Source organism: Caretta caretta, chromosome 1 (assembly GCF_965140235.1).
Source record: "Caretta caretta isolate rCarCar2 chromosome 1, rCarCar1.hap1, whole genome shotgun sequence".
NCBI classification, from domain to species: Eukaryota; Metazoa; Chordata; order Testudines; family Cheloniidae; genus Caretta; species Caretta caretta.
Window position 1 is genome coordinate 139,412,939 of NC_134206.1, and position 22,582 is coordinate 139,435,520.

A 22,582-nucleotide genomic window follows, 5' to 3' on the forward strand; every position below is an offset into this window, starting at 1 on the left:
GCATAAGTCAGGTGTCTGCATACCAAAAGACATCCAAATAATGCTTTCCAATGTTTTAATCTGTCCAGATAACTGAACACTAAATGCTGATGAGTTTTTTGCTGTCCATTAGTTTCTCCCCCCCCCCCCCCCAACAGCTGTTATTCCCAAACCTGCGGTACACCGTAAGACAGGAAATTGTCAGGGGTCACTTAGAAAATGTGGTTGCAACATAAAAAGTGTCACTGTATTGGCAAGAAGCAAGTACAATATATGAATAGCCTGATCGTGGTCTTGTGGATGAGTAAGGCTGATTTTGTCACAGATATTTTAAGTAAAAGTCACGGCCATGTCACAGGCAATCAAGAAAAATTTGCAGAAGCCCATGATCTGGTGGTGACTTTTACTAAAAATATCCATGACAAAATGGGAAGCTGCAGGGTCCCTACACTGTTCGCAGTGGCTTGGCAGCTGTGGAGGCCCCAGCTTGGAGCTCTGGGGCCCCAACACTCATTGGGGCTCGGAGCTCCGGGTCCCCCACCACCTGTGGCTCGGAGCTGTGGGGCTCCCTGCTGCTTGTAGCAGCTGGGAGCCCCAGAATACCCTCCACTGCCTGCGGTGGCTCAGAGCTCCATTGCCCCAGATAGTGGGGGTTCCCTGCAGCTCCCCACCGCCGCAGGCTGAAATCATGCAGGTCTCTGGAAGTCATGGATTCTGTGATTTCCGCAACCTCCGTGACTAAATCGTAGCCTTACGGATGAGGCACTGGATTTGGACTCAGGAGATCTGTGTGCTGTTCTCAGTTCTGTTACAGACGTCCTCTCTGGGCCTCTGTTCCCCATCTATTGAATGGAAGACATACGACTTCCCTATCTCACCAGGGTGTTTTGAAGATAAAGTCATTAACAATTGTGAGACATTCAGTTACTGTGGTGATGAGTCCACATACAAGTCCCTAGGTAGAAATTGTGGCTCTCCTTACACCGGTATGCTCTAGAGGGGAGAGAGAGCACTTGGACTGTTCTCCATCCTGCCATGGACAGGCATAAGCTGCCTGCGTGCCTGGCAGAAAGGGACTGTTCTAGCTGTGTTAAGGCATGTTGTGGAATGTGCAGCAAGCCATGGCTTTTGCTGTTCAGCCTTTACCCTCCCTTGAACTGGGAGCCTTTAGTATTTCCATCCCCAAAGCATTAAAAGAAATCATGATTCAAGCCCCCCAAAATCATGATTTATGTGAAAATCACGCGCTCTTAAAATTAATAAATTGTAGGTTCTTTTTCTTTCTCTTTTCTGAGCCTTTAGTGGTCACATTTTCAAGCTTTCTTTCAAGCTTCCTAAGAATGAGGGTTAGAAACATACTTTCTTTTTTATGTGAAAGCTGATTTCTTGCATAATCAAGAAGCTGGGGCTTTAAGACCCATGTTAAAATCATGAAATTGATGACCTTGAGCCTTTCAAGAGCCTCCTGACACCTGCACAGTCTGCTGCTCCTCAGCAGAGTGAAGCCTTACAAAAAATATAACCGAGATCTAGGATTAGAGGAGGAAGTATTTACCCTGAACAATGTCTCCAAAATCCCCTCCGCAAATTGTTCATCAGAAATTCAGAAAACTTTCTGATCAGCTCTATTCCGTACTTGGCTGGTCTCTCTCTGTTTTGTGAGGTATGTGATCAGTACGTACTAGTGAATATTTCTACCAGACCTAGGAAAGTATTCATAAGTTATGACTAGAGCTGGTTGTGAATAAATTGTTGACATGTAACCCTTGTTTCCTTTTGGGGAATTGATTCTGTATGAACCAATTCTGATTTCTGCACATGGTTTTGTTTATTTGCAAATATCTGCTTTTAGGTTTCGTCAGTTTTCAGCCTAAAGGGTGTTCATGAACTGTTGACTTCAACTATTTAGTTTATTATTCACTATTCTTGGAATGTGAGTAGTCATTTAAATCACGTGGTATCATTTGTGCTTCTCAGTTGGATGACTGAACCGTCGCAGTAACAGTGCTGAAGAGTGAATACCCTTGTTTACCAAGAACAGCCATTCCTCAAATGTTCATGCAAATTAAAAAAGCCCTTTGCACAAACATTTGTGAACCATGAATAAAAGGGAGCCAGAAACATGGTCAATCCAAGTAACTCTTTGCAGTTCCAATGAACTGTTTTTGCAATATTAGACCAGCCCTGCTGAGGACTGATGTCCTGGGAAATCTTCAGATGTATGCATAAGAAAGAACTAGCAAACTCTAGAAGGCCACTGAAAGATATCATCCTCATCATGGCAAATCCCAAAAGAACATAAATTCCTTCCAGACTGAGTGCCACCTGGATCAATCTTTGGACAGGTCTTTAAGACTGGCTGGCTGGATGTTCCCTCTGTGTCCATCCTTGGTGATCTTATTGCACCACCAAAGCCTTTGGCATCCCCATGATTGTCAGCCATGTAGCAGCATTCCTTATTTCACAGTTCCCAGCAGTTCTTCTGTCTCATGGCTGCTTCTTTCTCTGGGTTGCTGTCATGTGTTGGGAAAGGCTGGGCAGCCGCCCTTGTGCCAGGAGGAAGGAGAGCAGCAGCTGCAGAAAAGTTTGCCATGAAAGATCAGAAATTGCTGATACTTTACACACAGTGTGAGGCATGCACAACAAACAAGAGATTGTACATTTTGCAGCATTGTAGGCTTCGCCCCCCTGAAAGTAACAGCAAAGACAAAAGTACTTAAAGGAAAAAATCATTTGAGACAGTCAGGGCTATAAATAAAATTCACATCAGACTGAGCACTTGCCTCAATGAAACATTTATGCACTAATATGCATGATGAAGTTGAATGTGTTCCCAGATTATTTTGTATTTGAGAGGGACTGGTCCTTCTCAGAATAAATTTTCTGCATTTCTTACAATATTCTGCATATAAACTTTACATACAGTAACTTACCATTGACCCATGCAGCAGGCGTGGAAGAGTTTGATCAAACAGAAGCTGCTGCTAATGATCCTCATTAGCTGCAGACAGATGTATGCTAAACTAAGTCCATATATAGCCTTGTTGTTACATTGAACTGAACAGGAAATATGCTGCCTTTATTAACTGAAAAGGCCTTGAAAAAATACACTTGCTAAAATGAAAGGGCAGCATCTCTTGAATACAGGGCAGTAGCAATGGAGAAAAAGGACCTCTCAACCACAACCCCACGCATCTGATTATTGTGGACTTACGGAGCACCTGGCCACCATACACAGCACTATAGTGAAAAGTAGTTTTTGGCCTGGGTTTTTTTGCACAGCCCCTACTCTCGCTCCATTTTTTCTGGCTTCTTAAAAATGGTTGGCAGATTTGAGAGTCATTATCATTAGAGCCACTCAGAAGAGGAGCTCTGCTCCAGACTCTAGAATAGGCTTACTCATTTGTCTGATCCTTTTCTACTTTTCCTTTTGGAATGTATATACTTTAAGAAGGATTCAGCAGCCTCCTTGGCTTTGTTTCTGTTGTGCAGTGCTTCACTGCGTTATAGCTCTGAGCTTTCTAATCCTTAGCATATAGGCTCCCCCGCTTACTCTGCAAAAATCCCCTCCTGGGTCTGCCTTTTTTCACATATTGCAACAAATACAGTAATGCCTTCTCTCTGAACCAGAAAGCATGTGACATTATTTTCCTGCTACCCAATGATAATTATAATCCCTACCTCCAACACCCCAAAAAAAAATAAAAACCCACCCTAGAAAGTTAAGGAACTGAAGGAGCTGAGGGGAGGGGGATGGCAAGTGAGAGAGTAGGGGGAACCCCTTGGATCTATCAAAATAAATAGAGCAGAAATCTTTCTTGCTTGGCCTTTCTGTCGTTATTATTAGAACAAACACGCTTGAGTGCACAAGGCTGTGCTACCTTCAAGCATCCATACACAGCTAGCCACATTATGATTTTGAAAACCATAAGGAGGAGGGATGATGGAAGTGCGTGGATAGGGGAAGAGAAGAGCTATGAATACTAAATGTGATCAACTCTGGTTACACCTCCCTTTAGAAAACTGCAAAAGCTGCTCAGGAGAATAGTCATTAGTGTGTGTCTGTTTGACTCAGATTGACACAAAACCAACCAATGTTACATTACCCGTATCTAATGGGGACTGTATTAAATGGGGGTCTTGTTTTTTTCATACCAGAAGAGATCAAACAATTGAGTGATTCATGGGTGAAATAAACTTGATAGTTTGTATGATCCTCTTTTGTCAAGGCAAAAAAAAATTTGGTATGTGGTGACAGAAATTTTATATTTCATACATCTATACTGGATTTTTTCAGCCTACTTTGATGGTCAGAAGTTAGTAATTAAAGGGTTATGGTTTTACAGCTGATGTATTACTTTTATTTATTTATTATCTAGAATACAGTAGTGCCTAGAGGCTAGTGCTAGGCATTGTACAATCACAGTTCCTGCCCTGAACAGCTCACATTCTAAAGAGAGAAGACAAAGGAAGGGGTGGGAGAAAAATATTATTACCTCCATTTTACAGCTGGAGAACTGAGGCACAGGGAGACTGGATGACTAACCCAAGCTTCTACATCAAGTATGGGGCAGAGATGAGAATGGAACCAAGGTTTCTTGAGGCCCAGCCCAGTGATCTTTAACCACAAAATCGTTCTCCCCTTGTTTGTTTAGTTGTTTATTTTAGTGCAGACAGTAGATTCAGCTCTGGGCACAAAATGAAACCGTCGCTGCCTTAAAGAGCTTACAGGAAAAGGCCCCAGTTCTGCAGCTGCACCCACTAGCTTGGACTTGCAGCCTTTGTACACAGGTCCCAATCAATGTGTCAGCCAGTGGACATAAGGGTCTGTGCTAACAGATGTGATTGCAGGACCAGAGCCTAAAAGACAAAAAAAAAAAAAAAAAAAAAAGCATAAAAGAGGAGAGCAGATGTACTGGGAAACCCAGGAACTTTTTAATGATAGTAAATCATTTCTGTGGGCATTGTGCAAAAAGCTATGACTTATTTGTTCTAGTGGGCTAGATCCTCAGCTGGACTAAATCAAAATGGCTCCAGTGGAACTAGTGAAGATACATTGATTTACACTAGCTGAGGATGTGGTCCAGTATGTTTGAAGCTTCTTAGCATCATATCCTTTGAGAATGAACCAGGTGTTTATTCTTTAATGTAATACTATATTTAGCTCGCATAGGTTTACCTGATAATGATTATTGTGGAAGGGGTAGCAGAGCAGGGAGAGAATGCAGGCAGTTTACATGTAAAATACCATGAATGCCTATAGCACTGCATAGTTAATACATAACACAATTGTACTCAACATTTTTATTTTAAAACCTTCGTGGAACACATTCAGCCAAACCCTGCTCATCGTACTGCTATACAATTGCCACTAAAGCCCAGGGGAGTTCTGCATGAGTGAAGATTTGCAGGATCTGTCGCATTGTAATGAAATATACATGAACATTTCATTAGTAGGTAAAACTCTCCATTTCTTTAGGGCCACCACACAAAGTTACATGAGCTGGAGTCCAGGCAACTATTGTGGAGATGGGAAGGGGCGACTTCTGCCTGCCGTTTTATTTGTGTCTGCCGTCATACATTCTGTGATAATGAACATCCACTAACCCCAGTGCTATAAAGAATGTTTACCACAATTACAATGATTGCCAACATTTATACATTTTTTCCCATGGATAATTCTGCAAATATGCCTTGAGTGATGGATAGAGTGATGGACTGGGTTTCAAGAGACCTGGCTACAATTCCCACCTCAGTCACAGACTTTCTGTGTGACCTCGAGGAAGTCACTTAATCCACCCCAGGTCTCAGTTCCCTGTCTGTAAAATGAGGGTAAGGCTTCCCTATCTCAAAGGGGTAAACTCCATTAGTCATTGTGAGCGGTTCAGATTCTTCAGTGATGAGAGCCATACAAGTAGATAGATAGACCAGCCACCAAGGGTTGCATATGCATTCTGGTGATATTTGTTATTTATAATATTCATAATGGAATAAGTATGGCTTCAAAACTAATATTTAAAGGCAAATCACTACCCCCAAAACATCTGCCACCACCATGTTCATTCTCAGCCCCATGTAGTATATTGCATTGGGATGTTACAATACACAGTGGCGATTTGTCACAAGGACGCAACACTGCAAAAAACACTGGAAACCATGGGAAGTCTTGCTTTGTAAAGATGCATATTAAACTAGAGATAGGAGAACCCCACAATGCTCAGACTTTAGGATTAGTTCAGATGAGTATCCTACAGCTTGGGCATTTGCCTGGACCTCAAGAGGGCTTCCACCATGCCCTGCAACCCTCCCCATAACTGACACCCCTGCTCAAAGGCTTTGGGTGACCTTTGCCATCACTGGGGGAGTTTAGATAGCCTGCCAACTCCCTCCATTATGTTTTTCCAGGCTGGCTCTAGGTTTTCTTCCCTTGCAGCTTCTTCCCCTTTTCTCCCCCTCTCCTGTGGTTCCGCCTTTCCAATACTTCCCTCTGGGATTTGCCCTTCCTCTCTCCATACAGACAAAAAACAACCATATACTTTCAATCTGAACAATTATTGTTTTTAGAGTAAGGAAAACAAAACAAAAATAAAGTCTCCATGAGAGAGCACAGCGTGTGCCTTCTTTGTAACATGCTGCTTCAGCTCTCCCTCATAAAATGGTAACTGCCCTTGCAAATATCAGATTCCTAAAACATGGAAAGGTGCAGTGCCCGGGAAAACTAAAATATACAACATGCTTTTTCCAACCCTTCCACTCTCCTACTCCATGTTGTCCCTTCCTTCCACTCCTGTTTCATGGTGGCTTTCTCTTAGGACTGTGGTATGCCTATTCTCTTTATTATTATTTATTATTTTGTATTACAAAGGTGGCTAGGAACCAACGAATTATAGAACTTCATTGTGCTAAGCACTGTACAAACTTATAGTAAGGGACAGTCCCTGCCCCAAAGAACTTAAAATCTTAAATAGATAAGACAAAGAGTAGGGGAAAAGGACAGAACATACAAGCAGAGTCAAGGATGTGGTGATTTGCAAATGTCATGTTAATCCCCTCAACCCTTGAGGAAGGACTTTAGCTGCTGCTTTTGAGGACTGGACTAGGACTGAGGCTGCCTATGGTGCTAGCTGTCTCCTCCTCTTCCCAGCTCATCCTGTTTCTCCTCCAGATGGTAGGAGCTAGGAAGCAGAGCAATGGCAAGGATGCACGTAAAGCTGTCAGTGGGGCAGATGCTGGATGCCCATAGGCAGTATCCTTGAGAAATGGAAGGAGAAAACCACAGCCAAAATTGCAGATATCTGGGACACCCAGTGGAATCCAAGAATATCCTAGAAATTTTGTAACCATTAGCCAAAATCTGCAGTTCTTACTCAAACAAATTCTTCAGGATATGTCTTTTTGCTATTACCTGCAGAGTAAGCAGGGGGTAAGCAGAATGGATAGGAAGCCAAGAGCTTTCATTGTCTGCAGATATCAGTTTCCCACGTGTATTCCTTGTTACAATTGGGAAGGAGTATCACTTGGTATTGAACTGCAACCTTGTCAACAGTATGGGTGGGAGAACCACTAAGCACAAATGCAGGTGGTCAAGAACCAAACTGAGCCCAGTCCTTTGAGGAGGCCAGGTCTCTGTTCCTGCCACCATAGACAGACATTCTGAGGTGTCCCTAACTTTGAGCAGGAGGAGCTTAAAGAACTTTGGACACTGTTAGCTGATCAGTCCCCACTGAATGCTATCACTGAACAACTGAATGAATGACTGGATTTCTTTCCTACCCCTGCTGTTTTTGGGAATGGCTTCCCTGTCAAGAACTGTGGGGTGTGACCTGGTCTCCTGAGAGACTGATAGCAATGGGGTCACTGAACTGAACCATTTGCCAGAGAGTGCTGTATATCAATGTTCTTTTTGAAAAAGACCAGGGGAGAAGAGGAAAGGGATTTGATGCGTTTATGATTACAAGTACTGTCTGGATCTGCCCTGACTCTGAGACCCACTGCTAGGAGGACTTCATGGCTCCATATTTGTGTAGTGAAAACCAACCTCTCTGACCACCCTGTATGTGCACACACACTGCATAGTGTTGAGAGTACTGTGACTTTTACCCTGTGACCAGAGTCGTTACTATGACTCCTTAGTTTTATGGGAGAAACCTGAGGTCATTGAGTAACTGCCAAAGAGAAATAATCAGAAAGTCTGGATCTTATGCAGGCAACTAGTGTTGGAGCGTATAAAAAAAGCAGTAAAGAGATAGGGATGTAAAAAAAAATATTTTTTACACGAGCTGTTGAATGTAGTGATACAAATCTGCTCTGTTGGCCACCGCAGAACTGCAGAATTCATATTGGCTTACTTATTTATTTTGTCCCTTGTAAAACTAGTGACTGAATACACTAAAGGTAAACTTGGCTCCCCTGGGCCCACATGTTTCTGAGAAATTCTGTCCTTCCTTAATGTGTAGCTGGTTCATGCAACTTTCAGAGGAAGTCCTTTGAGATTTCTGGGCAGAGCAATTGAAATTTTTAGTCCCTCAAGAGTCAATGCCTATTAAAAAGTACCTTTTCTGAAAGGTAGCATTTGAATTTGCGGTAATTCAAATCATCCGGTAATCTCAGTCTTCATGCAGTGAGCTAACAACCCGTGTTGTACGATAGTGAGGATATAGCATATTATAGTGAGACAGCATTGTCTAGTAATTAGAGTGGGTGATTGAGAGCTAACTAGTAGGTTCTTTTCTCTACTCTGCTGCTGATTCACTAGGTGACCCTGAGCACATTACTTGACCTCATTGTGCCTCAGTTTTGCCATTTGAAAGTGGAGATGATAATGTTTAAGGCTACGTTTTAGTCACAGGTATTTTTAGTAAAAGTCAACAAAAATTCACAGCCTGTGATCTGTCCATGACTTGTACTATATACCCCTGACTAAATCTTGGGGAGGGGAGCGGCACAGGGGGGGGCAGTGTGGCTGCTTAGGGGGGCCAGGTCCTGTGCTGATGCTGGTGGGGGGCCTCGGTGCGTGGCCCGGAACCCCTGCTGGTGCTGGGCAGTGATGGCATGTGGCCCAGGACTGGTGCTGGAGGGAGGGGGTTGACGGGGCTGGCAGGCTCCCCACCCAGCTCCGCACCTCCCCGGAAGTGGCAACATCCCTCAACTCCTAGGTGGAGGTGCAGCCATGCAGCTCTGTATGCTGCCTCCTCCCTGAGCGCTGGCTCTGCAGCTTCCACTGGCTGGGAACTGTGGCCAATGGAAGCTGTTGGGGAAGTGCCTGCGGGCAGAGGCAGCGCACAGAGCCTGCTGGCTGTGCCTACCCCTAGGAGCCGAGGGATATTGCCGCTCCTGGGGAGCCCCCCAAGGTAAGCATTGCCCAGAGCCCTCACCCCCTTCCACGCCCCAACCCTCCGCTCTGAGCCCCCCCACCCAAACTCCTGCTGCTGGGGGGAGGGGGCGGTGGCCCGAGACTGCAACAGCAGCGGCTGGTGCGGCTGGCCATTGCAGAAGTCACAGAGGTCATGGAAAGACCCAAAGTTCGTGACTTCCATGACAGACTCGCAGCCTTAATAATGATACTTGCCTCTTAGATATCTAACATATATACACACGCATCTAGCATATATAACACAGAGATATAATGTATAGATAATTATACTTAGTTTTTTCTGTAAAGCCCTGTGTGATCTACAGAGGAAAGGTGTTATATACATGCTAAATGGTGGTGTTATGTAGAAGAATAGTGGTCCCTATCACCAGATAGGAGGAGACATGGCGTGACTCCTTCAGCACCCCCCTTTTTAGCAGTAACTTACCTTCCAAGTATGATGCCTAGCTTACTATTTCAGATAAGCTGCATGTAACAGTGGGTAAATGTCCTATTCTCTTGTTTTTGATTCTATAGCTGTCTCTAACCTGGATGCAGAGAGTAAACTGAGTGTGTACTACCGAGCACCTTGGCATCAGCAAAGAAATATTTTCCACCCCTCAACCAGACCACCCTGTGTGGAGGAGCTGCACCGCCACGCCAAACAGAACCTGCGAGCCTTGCGAAGAGGTAACCACTTCCACAGTCCTCCCTCACTTTACCCATACTAGTGAATACAGATGAAAAAACAGGAAGCCGCACTAGGCAGGGTTTGTCCCTTGTTTTGCTTCTTTGTAGAAAAGATCCAAAACATTGTTAAAAAATCCAGGGTACACCCACATTTTAAATACTGAGTGCAGTTCTGATTACCCCATCTAAAAAAATATTTTAGAATTGGAAAAGATACAGAGAATGGCAACAAAATGATTTGGGGTATGGAACAGCTTTCAGGCAAGGAGAGATTTAAAAAGACTGCTTAGAAAAGAGACAACTAAGGGGGAATGTGAGAGAGGTCCAAAGAATCATGAATGGTGTGGAGAAAGTGAATAGGGAAATGTTTACCCCTTCATGTAACACAAGAACCAGAGGTCATCCAGTGAAATTAATAGGCAGCAGGTTTAAAAACAAACATGAAGAAGTACATCTTCACACAACACACAGTCAACCTGTGGAACTCATTCCCAAATGATGTTGTGAAGGCCAAAATCAGTGAGTTCAAAAAAGAATTAGATAAGTTCATGGAGAATAGGTCCATAAATGGCTATTAGCCAAGATCGTCCAGGACACAACCCTATGCTCTGAGCGTCCCTAAACTTCTGACTGCCAGAAGCTGGGACTAGATGACAGGGGATGGAACACTCAATACATTGCCGTGTTTTGTTCCTTCCCTCTGAAGCATCTGGCACGGCCGCTGTAAGAGGAAAGGATACTGGGCTAGATGGACCATTGATCTGACCTAGTATGGCTGTTCTGATGTAATATCTAATATAAAAAACAAGCAAAAGAAACAATCACCTTTTTTGTGCAGGTCACCTTTAAAGTGTTCAGCAGCAGGCTTCCTTAGGTGAAGTAGATTTGCATCAATATCAGTAATTCTCTTAGTCATGTGTTGTTGTTAATTATAATAATTGATTGATCAAATTTGTTAACCTCATCTTAACTGGATAAAATGTTACAATTAATTACTGCATTTTGACCTCTCTGCAGGTTTTAAACTCAGCAACTAACTGTGGGGGCAGTATGTCTTAATAGCACTGCAAAGAGCCATAAAAAGGAATTACAATCATTGTAGCACTAAAATTAGAATGAAACTGTGCGGGGGTGGGTTCCTTAGCCAATCAGCATAGCAAGTGTCCTAGCATCAGGATAATCTGCTTCTGCCATCTTGTGGACAGGAGAATTTCTGTTAACCAAAGCATAACGGCAGTGGACAGAAATGGGTAATGGAGTTAAATAACAAATTGTGCTTTGACAATGTACTATCCTCCGTATTTAATATTAACTCTGCAGCATTAGCAGAGAGTTTGTCATATGTTGTCATATTTTATTTTCTCTGTATTTTTATATTGTAAAATGCAATTATACTCTGAAAAGCTCACCTAAAAGTGGCATCATACTTCCTATATCAAATTTGCATTATTGACAAGTAAAAAGATATTTTTAACTGCCAGTGCTTCAAACCCAATGTTAGATCAGAGAAACAAGTTACGTTCTCCTTGCCTCACTCATCAAATGCTAGTAACAAAGACTATGCTGTTGGCACTTAGCTGACAATGTTGTTGAGAATGCATTCGGTGACAAAGAATCCAGCTTGCGCTTCCATTGGTTCTGCATGCTAACAGTAATGGAACTACTTCTATCTTGGCATCAAGAACAGAGGGAGAGAAAAGACAGAACCATTCCCCTGTCTCACATGGACTCCCAGAAGATTTTGAAGAAGCTTGAGTTTGGGCATGGATTGATGCTGGAGAGACTTCAACACTAGAGCTTTCTAGGCAATGAAAGACTCTGCAGAGCTTGACATTTTCTTGGAACTGAGAGAGACTAGTATAGCTGGTGCCTTGAAGACAGACACCTCAGTTCTGGGACAAGTCTTTGCCTCAGCATCCATCTCCCTGGTGCCAATCAAGCAGTCAGAACCCGATGCAGCTGTGGAACCAGGGAACGAAATCCTAGCCTGGAATGTTCTTTCTTATTTCTCCTCACTGCACCTATTGATAGACTCAGTACTCTATTATACTACTTAATATAATAGGCAATAGAAGCTCCCAGCTCCCACTGGAAGTTAGGCCTTGGGTCCAAAGCATCTCAGTGTTGGCCTCACTACCATTTGGGATGTAATTTAAATCCCGTTCTGGGAGACCTCGGCTCATTAGCCTCTGATGTAGTGTCTTTTAGAAGAGTGAACCTTCCACTGTCCTGTGGCCCCAGTGGATACTCTTTCGTCTTAGACATTTGCACCATGGCAGGGTCAATGATGACTCTACCTTATCCTTACAGTGCATGTAATACTTAGCTTATGGAAGCCTTTCAGAATTGCATTCAGTCTTCAAAGGGGACAATAGCTGCACTTGATCCTCCATGGGCTTGCCTCCTGATCTTTTTCTCTTTTGATTTTGTTTGTATTTACGACAAAAACAAATTACAGGTAGGAAATTTTCAGATTTTTGGGTGATGACAATAAATCATGTGTTTTTTCCAGTTATTTACAATTCTTGATCTTTGAGTCTCCGGCTGTCAGTTTTGCTCTGTTTCTTCTTAGCTTTATGTAAGAGGTGGAAATACATCTGCATGTTTACGGGCAATTTCTCTCTTTACCAATGGGGAGATCATCTTCAGCAACCATTATCTGGATTTTAATTATGTTTCTAGGGGAGCAGTCTCCTTCTGTGATCTGCATTATGGAGGCTGGATGTGTGGGAATGACCTAGGAGGGTTTCTATCTTTGAATCGTAGAAATGTAGGACTGGAAGAGACCTCGATAGGTCAACTGGTCAAGTCCCCTGCTCTGAGGCAGAACTTAAATCTAGACATGCATCTGACAAAGTGGGTACTCACCCACGAAAGCTTATGCTCCAATATGTCTGTTAGTCTATAAGGTGCCACAGGACTCTTTGCTGCTTTTACAGATCCAGATTAACACGGCTACCCCTCTGATACTTAAATCTAGACTATTCCTGACAGATGATTATCTAACCTGTTCTTAAAAATCTCTCATGTGGGAGATTCCACAACCTCCCTAGGTAATTCATTACAGTGCTTCACTACCCTTATAATTTGGAAGTTTTTCCTAATGTCTGACCAAAATCTCCCTTGCTGCAATTTAAGCCCATTACTTCTTGTCCCATGCTTAGTGGTTAAGGAGAACTATTTATCACCTTCTTCTTTATAACAACCTTCTACATACCTGAAGACTGTTATCATGTCCCCACTCAGTCCTCTCTTCTTCAGACTAAACAAATCCATTTTTTTCTATCTGTCTTCGTAGATCATATTTTCTAGGCCTTTAATCATTTTTGGTGTTCTCCACTGGACTTTCTCTAAATTTGTCCACATCTTTTCCAAACTGTCGTGCCCAGAACTGGACACAATACTCCAGTTGAGGCCTTATCAGTGCTGAATAGAGTGGAAGAATTACTTCTCATGTCTTGCTTACAACACCCCTGCTAATACATCCCAGAATGATGTTTGCTTTTTGTGACAGTATCACTTTGTTCGCTTGTATTTAGTTTATGCTCCACTCTAGCCCCCACATTCTTTTCTGCAGTACTCCTTCCTAGGCAGTCATTTCCCATTATATATTTGTGCAATTGATTATTCCTTCCTAAGTGGAAGGAATTTTGCATTTGTCCTTATTGAATTTCATCCTTTTTACTTCAGACCATTTCTCCAGTTTGTCAAGATCATTTTGAATTCTGATCATGTCCTCCAAAGTGCTTGCAACCCCTCCCAGCTTGGAATCTTCTGCAAACTTTATAAATGTACCCCCTTGCCATTATCTAAACCATTTATGAAGGTATTGAATAGAACCAGACCCAGGACAGATCTTTTAGTTGGGATTTGAGTTGCTAATGTTCCAAAGAGTATATGATCTATTTTGTTTAAAGATATGAGCCGAGCCAGTTCTGGGTTTTAGTTTTGTAAAACCTCATCAGTCAAAAAGGTCTGGGTACTTTGCCTTGGAAGGGGATTTTAATGGGGTATGAGGGGAACTTTATACATATTTAGTAACAATTACATGTATAGCATAAAAAACAAAGTTACCCTGTGTCCTTACTGTCTGACTCTTTGTCTACCAACTCTTCTGTTTCATCCGCTAATGTAGCTCTCACTTACTGTACCATTAGAATGCAAGCTTCTTGGGGCAAACACTGTATCTTCCTCTGTTTTTGGAAAGTACCATTCATGGTTTGGGTGCTATTGCAGAAATAATAATAATCATAATAATAATGAGGAAGACGACCAGCCTGAATGTTTGCTAGAAGATTAAACTTCATTATTTATATCTGTTTAAATCTCAATAAAGAGATTTTTGTTTAATGCATCAATCAGAAAAACTGACTTCTAGTTTCTCCATTTTCAAAACAGAACAACGAAACTGGGGTGATAACAGAGAGCAGAAAGTCCCAGGGCCCATCTCTGTGGTGGTTCCCCTATTTCCCCCCTTCCCTGCAATCTACAGTCAGAAGAGGAAAGAGATAAAGGACCGTCACTTGCTAACAGTAAGCTTTTCATGCATACTAAAGTTATAACATATATTATTATTGGACCTAATAACGATGCTGTTCATTCATCATCATGCTTAATAATTACCCTATGGATTTCTATAGTTACACTCCAGTTGACATTGGTCTCTGCCTGATCCATAACAAAACACAGGCTGGTTTCCAGTAAAGATATTATGGATTACATTTTGAAGATTCCATTAGGAGACAGATGGGCACTTGAGATTTTATCCCCCTATACAGGTGCCTTCAGGTGTCATTCTTAACTAATGCCTGAGCAAGGTGTAATACTTCCAAGAGGGAACTTAGTGTTGTAATTTGAGTCCTGGAAGTACAATTGCCAAGAACCAGGAATTCTAGAATTTAAATAATGATGGGCGGTAGTGGTACCGCTTTACTACCCAAGGTGCCTGCAGTTACACACATGCCTACAGAGTATTCATCCAACTCTAGTCACAACTTGCTTTTATTGCTAATGGACTCTCCTCTGCCATTGTACAGTACTGTACATTCAGATACTTTATTGTACCATTGACTTCTGTGAGTACTGTGATTGGCTCAAGAGCCAACAAGTAAAAATGGTAGTGCAATCAATGAAGTTGCATTGATTTACACCACCTGAAGATCTGTCCCAATGCCTGTGTACTGACTAGCCCTTGGCACAAATTTGAAATTAAATTACTGATTTCACAGATCTACCATTGTAAAAGGAATTAGTCTCACCAATATTTTGAGAACTTCACTGTGAGTGAACTTCTCCCCTGTGCTAAGGACCAGTGCAAGTCCCAAATCCCACTTAGGCACTCAAAATCAGGCTTATTGGGACTTAAATAATGCATACACCTTATGTTGGCATCAGCACAGGGATGAATTTCACCATTTGAGTATGTACACAGTATGCAGCTGGGCACCTAGACCTATGTCTGTGCCTGAATAAGTGGGTAGCAAGGTATTGTATAGTCACGTACTTAATTTAGCAATAAAATATATACAAATGTAATACAAAAGTGTAGTAATGGGAAAGGGATCTGAGGGTAATGCACACTTCCAACTAGTGGTGAGCTCCGAGTGCAGTGTTCAAATCTGCAGCCAGTTCCAATGAAGTGTTTTGTTTCTTTTCGGAAAACACAAATTGCATTATAAGGTATGGATTAGTTCTGTTTATTTTATTTTTTGACTAAATGGATGTTTTAGATGGCTATTTTCAAGGAGGCCCCATGGCAGAGGTGAGTCTTAAGGAGGCACTTGAACAAGGATTGGAGCCTTGTGAATCAGCTAAGAAAGGACATTCTGGGATTAGGGGCAGCGCAGACGAAAGGGTGGGGAAGACATTTGCAGGAGAAATAGGTGAAAGGTGGTGTCATAGGCAGAGCAGAGCAGACAAAAGGGTCAATGAGAGGCAAGGAAGAAAGGTGTCCACGATGATGCCAAGTTATGGATCTGAATTGGTTCAATGTAATGATTTGGAAGTATATTGGACGTAAAGTTTCCTTAACTAACGTCAGATGAGGAAAAAACTTGCCTTTGAAAATGTTTGCTCTGTGGTGAAAGGACTGAATCATAGCTGTGTTTGGAAAGTGACTAGTAGATGTAGACTCTACTTTCTTACATGTAATACAAAATAATAATTAATAATGAGCAACAATCTGAGTGAGCTCTGTACTGGCAGAAATTAAGCCATGTTAACTGCAGACGTCTGACACCTTTTTCCCCGTAAAAAAAGAGTCAAGCCTTGTGCGCATCTTGCTTGGGTTTTTTTGAAAACTGCCCAGGCTCAATGTTCCCCGAAGCAGGAGCAAGCAAAAGTCCTTGGAGCACTTGACCCTGCTGTCAGTTAGCTAGCAATGTCTTGTTTTTAAAACTAATTCAAAGCTCTCGTCGCACCGATTAGAGCCCCCTGCATTCATGGCGGAGCTGTAAAAGGAGAGGGTGTGGCAAGGCGGTACAGAGACCACATGAACACAGATACTGCTTGGCAAACACTGACTGCAGATTTGTAAGAGCTACTCAAACAGTGGAGGACTAATTGAATTCGTCAGTCCTCCCTTCCCCCGATTTAATGGCACCATTATTAAAGAAAGTTGAAAATACTGTCAGAAGTGAGATTTCCCTTTTCAGTGTGTTACATCTGCTGCAATAGGCTTGTTGACTTCTCTGAATTTCTAAATGCTTCTGGGAGCTGATGGATAATTTTAGCATATTATGCCAATTACTGGTTGCATTGCCTGACCACTAATTAAGTAACAAACTATGATGGCTGAAAGCCACCAGAATTGTCATCCATGGAACAGGAGCATATTCTATATTTCCCTTCCTTTGCCTTCAAGGAACGTGCTAGTGAAAGAAAAACTAGCTCATGCCGACAAAAAGCCACTTTCAATGCATCTTCAAGGCTGAAAATTCAAGCAATTGGGCATGAAGAAGTTCCAAAAGTTGCAGGCCAAACTTTTCAAATTTGGGTACATTAACATGCAGCAAGTGGCCTGATTTTCAGAGATGATGACTACCTACAGCTTCCATGGATTCCATGGGAGCTGCAGCAGTTCACTGCTACTGCAAAACAGCCTATTTACTTAGGTGCCTAACTAGAAAACATAACATAATATAGGATCATCAAACTTTTTAGGTGTCCAGGGCATGTGTCCAAAATTCAGCTTATTGTCTTACCTTTCCACAAAGCAGAAGTCTAAGTACCACTCATTCTGCCCCACTTGCCTACGAAGAAAACAAAAACAATTTGGGAAAGACACAAACTTGACAGAACAAGGGGATTATTCCTCAGACATGTTCCCATGACAACCCTGCATGTAACACCTCCTACTGCAAAAAGAAAAGGAGTACTTGTGGCACCTTAGAGACTAACCAATTTATCTGAGCATAAGCTTTTGAGAGCTACAGCTCACTTCATAAGCTCTCAAAAGCTTATGCTCAAATAAATTGGTTAGTCTCTAAGGTGCCACAAGTACTCCTTTTCTTTTTGCAAATACAGACTAACACGGCTGTTACTCTGAAACCTCCTACTACAGCCATTGAAAACTGAGATTCTGTGTCATTGTGACTGCAATTAAGACTTTTGTTTCACATTCTTCAATCTTTTCTTCTTTTTTTCTGGTGCCCCACTCAGTCTAGTGAAGCATGAAGCTCCGAAAGTTCAGAGTTTGAGTTCAGAACCTCGTGATTCTGCAGAATTGGTCTGGAAATCTCATAAGAACAAGTTTTCTCACAGATCTCTGGCTGTTCAACTTCAGGACAGAAATACTTTTCAGAAATGGGGGGAACACTTTCACATTTTGAAATACATGCTGATATATACACAAAGTTCAGTTTAAGCTTGACTGTAAATACAGTCTGGGCAAAGATTCAAGAGACTTTAGTTTTCTGAACTTGCTTGCCCCGTCTTTAGACAAGACCTCAGCTGGAACAAGTAAGGAATGGAAATGACCCATCAGGTTATTTATTCCATCTCCCTGCCATTTCAGAAATATTCCCTGTGGCATGTTCTCCAATGCTTTGTATATACCAGTTTTAAATGACTCAAAGGGAAACTCAAGTCAAACACACCAAGTTTCACAGTTTTGTGTTGAAGCCATGTGAAACCTCAAGGAAATATTAATGGGCTGAAGGATTTTAATCAATCACCTGTGCACTTCCTATGCACAAATGGCATCTACCATTCTTCACAAAAAACCCATCTGTACCATTGAATCTGAAGATTGAATATGTAAAGCAGTAAGTGTAGTACATACAGACCAATGCTATAGGATTATTATTATTACGAGCCTTCGTCTGTTAGCACACCGTGTGTGGTATGACTTCTGTCAGAAAACAAATCTTATTTTTGTATTTACCTTGTCAAAACACTGAAGCATTACATTAATCATTAAAGGATTGTCAACATTTTAACAGATCACACTTGTAATGTTCCAAACTAAAATAAACACCCACAAGCAGATAAAACAAAAATTTGTGGAAAGTAAAACATATGGAGATATAAATTCTGAGAGTAGGCAGGTGAGCAAGATTGTGTCTTATAGAATAAAATGGGAAAAAATAGCATGGTAAGAACTATTCTTTTTATTTTCTCAACCAATATTGCCTGACTACTTGAAAAAGAGACTGCGATGTTACAGAATATTAATGTCTAAATATAATACACAACCCTTTGTTCAAATCATTGGAAATACACTGATCTTTTACTAGCACCTCTTTTCCTTTTCCCAACAATGTTAATTATTCTATCGATTAAATCAGTAGTTTTGCTTTTGCTACATAAGACAAACAAATGATTTGTTCTGGTCTCTTAAAATTCTGTTATGGGGGAGAATAACATTATTTAGCACTTACACAGTGCTTTATAATTCCAAAGCACTCTACAGAAGTGGTTTAATTTATCCTTGTCACTTGCCTTTGAAGTAGAGAAGTAGTAGTCTCTCCAGTTTACAAATGGGGAAGCTGAGACAAGGAGGTTAAGTGATTCACCCAGTACCACTTGAAAAAGTCAGTGTTAGAGACAGAATTAGTACTCAAGAGATCCTGGTTTCAGCACTGGTTTCAAACCACTAGTTCACATTTCTCCTACAGCTTATTTCCCAATATAGATTTTTGTTTTCATATTTAAAAGTTATGGAGTCTTATTATTGAATAGTTATATATTTATTTTGGGTAAAGTAGGCTAGCCTCATGCTGACCCTCTGCACTGGGGTGAATTTCAGCTTTTTAAATTTTATTCATAAGGTCATCCAGAAAGGAAGTTTCCAGCATGGCCTCTCTTTTTGACCTGTCCAGTGGTACAGAAATCAGGGCTATAAACAATGCTTAATTCCCTTGTTTGCCTTTTTGTTATTTCTTGCTCTTAGGGGTCAACAATAATGTTTTTGGAATTATAAATTGTGGCATTGGCCACATTACTGTTAAAGCTTTGTCAGCACTTCCTCTCTTTGCAGGAGTTTGGGAATAATTCATCAAGATTTCCTGCAGGCTAACATTTAGCATATGCAATTTAAGTGAATTTTTGAACTAATCTGGAGGAAAAAAAATCAGTTTAGCCATTTCTAAATTAAACAAACATACAGGGAATAAAAACTTTCTGCTCTTGAAAACTTTTCTGCACTCGCTAAACAGCTTTGAATAGAGGAACACAAATGAGGTGTTTGCTCGTGGTTTTATATTTCTCCTATAACCTTTTTGCTATGGGTTCCAGATCCTCTGTGCAGTCACTTACTTTGAAATGCCAACATTTCGTGGAATACTGTCACTTCAAATGAGGCGTGCGAGGTGCATAATGCAACGTGGACATTGCTTTTTTCACAAGCCATGCCTTCCTATTTGCAAACCATAAACAACACTGGAGCCCAAAACTCTTGGGAGGAGAAAAAGGAATCAAGTAGTGATTTGCCACTCCCTACAGACCAGCTGCATTTCCTCCTTCTCATCCCATTACTGGAGCGGGAAATTGAGTTGGTCTATGAATTGCCAAGCTAGCAAGTGCACAACTGCAGGTGGCCTTCATAGTCACTTGCATTGATTAGTTTTAAGGTTTGCATCACCTGGTATGTTATACTGCACAGAAGTGGTTAACGTCAAAGAGATGCTGAAAATAGGAGATGTATATGTGCAGTTAAGATTTTTACATGGATAGCCTGATATTTCAAAGACTTGGCACATTAACAATTACACCCATGAAAAGAGTTGCATTGAAGATGATGGGATCTCTCATAAAAGTAACGGTATTCAAATGTGTCAGTGTTTGCAGCAGAAGTCCCTAAGTAATTAATTACACACTAGACTGGAATGGCTTCAGAAGAATCTCTCGTCTAGTGCAGAAAAATGCCTTTAAAAATACTGAATTTGTATTTAACAGATCGACTGTTGCCATCGCTGTTTGTCAACAACACAAATAAAATACACTATGAAAAACTGCCTACATGCAAAATTATCTGACAGACCACAATGGCCCTGGGTGTTCAATATGATTTCATGACTAATTACATATTTCCCAAGCCAGTTAGAGCTCGTCTTTTGAGTTTGTGAGAGATTTTTTTAAACACAAACCAACCCTCCAGGTATGACCTATTTAAATAATAACATTTTGTTCTCCGATTGACTTCAAATGGATTTTTAGGTGCCCGGCACATCTGAATATCAGGCGTAAGGGGTCGTAAGTTGGGCAGCCCAAAACGACAGCTCCCTAAATCAGTGGTCACACCTTAAAATGTTATCATTAGGGTCCATCATGCAAAGTGCTCAGGATTGGGCCTATAATTTGTCATAGGAAGTAGCATCTGAAAAAGACAGTGTCTGATCTGATTCAATCTGTGGAAAGGAGAGGGAAGTTAATGATGTAAAAGATGCCAGCTTGACAGCCTTGTCTGAAAATCTGTATTTAGCCACAGCACAGATAAAACATCGACAGCAACAGTGCGAAGCTTCCTCAGATTGCCCCACCAAAGGGCCTCACTCTTAATCTGGATGAACCACCTAGAATTGAATGAATAGTGTAGCCTCATGCAAGCTCAGTTCTTGGCCGCTATGCGTAAACTGCCACCCCTTGTGGTTTGGTTTGTGTGATGGAGTCTATTGGGAACTGAAATGAGATCACTGACCAGTCATCGGATGGCAAATATTTTCAATCACTACCAAGCTTGGCTGGATTTGAACTGGTCATCCAGGCAGTGCCTTGACTAAGAAAAAAGATGTGTTCTTAACTGGAGTGCTAACTTGAGGTAAAAGCCTAGTGAAGATAAGGCAGTCTGTAGTTTTCACATGAGTTGGCAAGTGGATTTAAGACTAGTCGTTCCCATATCTTTAATACAACCTGCTTACTTGTGTGCAAACTACAAACTGCCTTATCTTCACTCAGATTTAACTAGAGTTAGCTACTTGCATTAAGAACACACCTTTTTTTCCTTGAGGCCAAGGCTTGAGAATGGAAAAGCTGATGTTTAAGTAATACTGTCTTTTAACAAGTTTTTCTTCAGCCATTTTATTCCTTTTCATCTCTATTATTTTTTAAATACCCAATATTGTGGTGTAGTCATACCAAAGTCTTTCTTTAGAGTTGTATTTCCATGAAAATCTTTTCTATTTTCTCATTATTAGACAATCCTAACATTTTTGCCAATAGGATTCTGCCTGCACAAGCACTTCTAATGTAGATTATGGCCTCTTACCTATTACCTATGGCCTCTTACCTATTAAGTCTTTCAGAAATCCCGTAACATTTCTGTGGGCATTGTCTGCCTTTATCAGTGCTGATAATATTTTAGGCCATTAATATGAATACACTGTTATACTTTGTTGGCATTTTATGGCTGCTTTTAGCATTGGAGCAGAGTTTCTTAATTTTTTTTAATCCATTTAAGGATTTAAAAAAAAAGTCTTGGAAAGTAATTCAGGCATTATGCAGTCTGCATTGAGCAACAAAGCATTATGAATGATTATTTAAAAAAAACAACCCTCCCTATCAGTCATGTTTTTTTAGCCTCTTTCCCACTGTCCCATGCAGGATTGCATTTTCTAGGCATCAATTTCACATAGCCTGCTGAGAATGCTTGTATTATAACAGTAGTTGGGTAGCAAAACCCTACCATTAGAATAAACCAGTTTTTGTTACTGTGGTACTTGGAAAATCATCATTACCATTTCAAACTTCTCGAGGGGGGCTGTATTTTGAAAGGGATCCCTCTCCACTCCTTTGCAAATAAAAACTATTGTAGATACTGGTAGTTCAATAGAACATAAATGGCCCATTTGGGAATATTGTGGCCTTTGAGAGGAGCTAGGGAGCAGGAAGGCTGTACCAGTAGTAGCTCCCTAGGACTGACACAGTAATTCTGGAAACACTGGGCTCGTGCAGACATCACTCACTTTTTTATAGAATTCAACATATGCTCCCCTCTAACTGAGGCCATCTTCTCTGTTGAATTTGTGGCCAGAGCCCAAACCTTGCCATTGCTTGTTCCTTTTGGGGAGGCAGATGCTGTTTGGGGTGCAAACATGGAGCAGTCCTTGCACTCATTTTCAGCCT

At 41.4% G+C, this 22,582-nt stretch overlaps 1 protein-coding gene across 4 annotated transcripts in view; it reads left to right on the forward strand.

Moving 5' to 3' along the window:
• Nucleotides 1–22,582, forward strand: part of NHS (NHS actin remodeling regulator) — a 335,527-nt gene that overhangs the window by 291,613 nt on the left and 21,332 nt on the right. For all 4 annotated transcript variants that reach the window (XM_048861959.2, XM_048861970.2, XM_048861987.2 and 1 more), the window contains exons 2-3: nucleotides 9,869–10,021; nucleotides 14,420–14,553. In XM_048861959.2, the coding sequence (XP_048717916.2) occupies nucleotides 9,869–10,021; nucleotides 14,420–14,553 (287 nt within the window). The remainder of the gene's footprint in view (nucleotides 1–9,868; nucleotides 10,022–14,419; nucleotides 14,554–22,582) is intronic.